Raw genomic sequence first — 3466 nt, forward strand, 5'->3', positions numbered from 1 at the left:
ATCTTTCTTCTATCATTGACAGTCCCTCTAGGTTGTGGGCTGCTTGCCTGTGTTCCTGAGAAGCATCTACGGTACCAGTCTATAGAGTGTGTTTTCTTTAGTGAATTACCGGTATGTTTACCGGTAATAAACTTGCACTGTTTTATGTATATGTTTGATTACATACAGCCTTGTGACAGTTTTCCTGCATGTCATAAGCATTTGAATATAAATTAAAATGTTAAAATCAAATCTGATATTGTTTTACCTTTTATTTGGTGTGTGGAAGGTGTGCGGAAGAGGGGGTAGTCTTATACGGCGAGTATATAACAAACTCTGTATTTTGAGTGGAAATGTTAGGGGGTCGTCTTATACGCCCAGTCGTCTTATACGCCGGCAAATACGGTATGTTCAATTTAAAAGAGAAAACAACACACGCTTATTCTATAGTACAGCATAATTACCCTTTTCCTGCAAAAGCTTCACAAATTGGACTCTTGTAATTCTCAGCCACAACCCCACAGGAGGTGCATTGAGTTTTGAATATACTACCTGAAAAACATAAGTCAAGCAAGACCAGAAATAATATCAAGAGCAACTGTCTCCATGTCCAAAAGGGAACAAAATCACTTAATTTTTATATGTTCATTTTAGCAAATGGGCCTACCCTAGGCATCATGGGAAATGTAAAGGTATGCAATATTATTGAACAAGCCAGGAGCATCTATCCTCCTGGACTTTGTACTCTAGAGGGAAGAGAGACAGATGAAATAATCACTCATGACTAAGGAGCTCTCACATTACTCAGAGTGATGATCAGGTAGGCCTGAACTGATCAATAAGGTAGATGAAGCCAACCAACTAAGGGCATGATTTACTAAGTACATGATTGATAAAGGTTCAGTAGCTTGGGATGTGTTTACAAATCTTAATTTTAAGTTAATAAAGCTTGAATATTTTATCTAAAACCAGATCAATCAATAATTAATCAACTAATAAATGAAGAAAATAACTGCTAAAACTAGCAACCATTTGTTAAGCTTACCCAATAATAGTGACCACAATTCACTACATATTGTCATGTGCCCAGTGCTGTGCTGAGCATGTCACACACACTGTGGTGGATACACATTGTTCCATTGTCCAGTGTCACTTTGTTGAGGACCCATCTCTCCTCTATCCCATGCCAAGCTGATGAAGGTGTCAATCACATCCTAAAATACAAGCTTGGATACTCGTTCAGAGTGGTCCAATCCCAGTACCCCATCCCTCTAGTGATAGTGTTTGGTTAAAAGCAGGTAACCGACCCAAGCAAGGCTCCCCGAGGTTTGTTTTCTGAGGAGAGAGCTAAGCTAGAGTGAGCCTGGAGCTGCCAGACGTTACTTTGCTGGCACATGTAGGCGATCAACTACAGAGGGAGAGGTAAAGTAACTGAGTGAGCAAAGTTGAGGGAAGGAGAGGCCAAGAGACAGGGAGAGAAAGACAGGGAGCCTGCTGCTGACGTCAGCTTCTCCCAGGCTCCTCAGTGTTGCCAGCCAATGTACCTATTTTGTCGGTTTTAGCATGGCTACTTTCCCGTTAACATCTCTGAAGTTCAGACGCGTCCTGTGACTGCCACTGGCCACATGACGGGGGTGATGTGGTTGCCACAGCCAGCACTTGCACAGACTTGTTGAAGAATTACACCAATGACTGACATGTGTCCTGACTGGACAAAGGCAGCCTCTGCCTATTTCAGTCAACAAACCAGTTAAGGTCCATTTGGGGAAGAAAAATGAGTCCTGGTTGTCATCTAGAACCTTCCACTCACACCTTTTGGTAAGATCAAGAAAGGCCCAACGTCAAACCCGCAGAATGTGTGTCAGCAGCTTGGGAGGGAAGCGCGGAGATAAGTGGATCCCCTTAGGAAATGTGGCGTCACTGGTCCCACACACTGCGGAAAACAGTCGCTGACACCGCGGAGGCCTTCAGAGTTCATTCAGAAGAAATACCATAACCACTCTATTTTACTCATGTTTTGTTTTTTATATGCATGAGAGTGATAGTTTCTAAAAATATGTATCTAAATAAGTTTTAACAAGCCCTTTCTATTTATATAAAATAGTGAATTCTAAGGAGTAATAAAATATCATGGTTTGGGCAGATGATTTTCTTTCTAAGTATCACATTAAAAAACTGTTGCATCTTCAATTTGATGAAAGAAAGGGCTTCCTTTTGTTTTTACCTGAATTTGAAGAGAGTTCTCATCACTTGCAAACAAAAAAGTCCCAACTAATATGTATATATTATCTTATTTAATGCTTAAAATAACTGGATTCTGATTTTATACGTTCTACATGGCAAGTGACAGCCTACAATCTGACACTGCAGAGAAACGAGAAGAGCCATGTGGAAAGTATCCTAGATCCAACAGAAGAAGGTGCCAAAAAGACTTCGGTTAGTAGGTGGCTGACACTGTTAGGACACACAAAAGGGATGGGATCCAAGCACACAGTGCTCACCTCTCATTATCAGGGTGACCATAAGCCTAGGCAAAAATGGGCAACCTCACGGCGTACGCACACAAGCACCATCCCTATTGGCTCACTGTTCCTGGAAAAGCCACTATTAGAAATGCATCCCTTGGAATTAAAGTTTTGAAGACTCTTAAATGCAAATGTCTTTGGGAAAAAAATCCTTGCTTGCACATTGATGCTCTTGCATGAATGGGTTTATTAGATTTTTGGTGAGAGCAAAGAGGGGAAAGGAGTAAGAAGACAAGAGGGGGAAAGGAGGCTGTCGTCAGGGAAGAGAGGGAAAGCCAGAGGGACGCAAGACAAAACCTATGTGTGTCACAACTTGGTGGGCATGATTCAGTGAAGGTCGCTGAGCAGGTAGCTCTCTAAAGGCTGGAGGGCTTAGCAGAAGCACAGCTCAGTAGACAGTACCAAGTGGGACAAAGGGAAAGCAAGTAGATACAAAAAAAGCCACCTGTTCAATGGCCCACCCCTCCTGTTCCCTTCAGCCCAGCTGGGCAGTTGTCTCTAGCACACCCCCTCAAGAGCTGCTCAGGGAGGGGCACGCACGCAGCTGTGCAGACCAGCGCCTTCGCGGTGTAACAGGCGCACACCAGACACCTGGGTGTGTTGTCAAAATGCAGATTCTGTTTCAGTGAGTCCAGGTGGAAAATGGCAGGACATATGTTTTCAAGGCTAGTTCCCCTCCCCGTGTGAGGCTGGGGGTTCTCACCATGGATTTCCAGAAGGTTCTTGGTACCAGCCTTGCGGTGCAGCTCATCGATGTTTTGGGTGATGACCATGACCCGGCGGCCCTGCTCACGCAGCCGGGCCTCACACTCAGCGATGGCGAGGTGCCCGGGATTTGGCTTCACGCGCTGAATGACTTCCCGCCGGTAGTGGTAGAACTCCCACACCAGGGACGGGTTTTGGGCAAAGGCCTCAGGAGTGGCCAGGGTCTGGGGGTGAGAGGAGGCAGGAGTCAGGGAGGG

At 44.6% G+C, this 3466-nt stretch overlaps 1 protein-coding gene across 5 annotated transcripts in view; it reads right to left on the bottom strand.

Annotated features, from left to right (window-relative positions):
• SIRT5 (sirtuin 5) overlaps window positions 1-3466 on the bottom strand; it is a 37131-nt gene that overhangs the window by 15000 nt on the left and 18665 nt on the right. For all 5 annotated transcript variants that reach the window (XM_015567808.1, XM_015567807.1, XM_006769713.2 and 2 more), the window contains 2 exons: window positions 3208-3433; window positions 444-531 (listed from right to left, as the gene is read on the bottom strand). In XM_015567808.1, the coding sequence (XP_015423294.1) occupies window positions 444-531; window positions 3208-3433 (314 nt within the window). The remainder of the gene's footprint in view (window positions 1-443; window positions 532-3207; window positions 3434-3466) is intronic.

The sequence above is a fragment of the Myotis davidii genome, unplaced genomic scaffold (assembly GCF_000327345.1).
Source record: "Myotis davidii unplaced genomic scaffold, ASM32734v1 scaffold62, whole genome shotgun sequence".
NCBI classification, from domain to species: Eukaryota; Metazoa; Chordata; class Mammalia; order Chiroptera; family Vespertilionidae; genus Myotis; species Myotis davidii.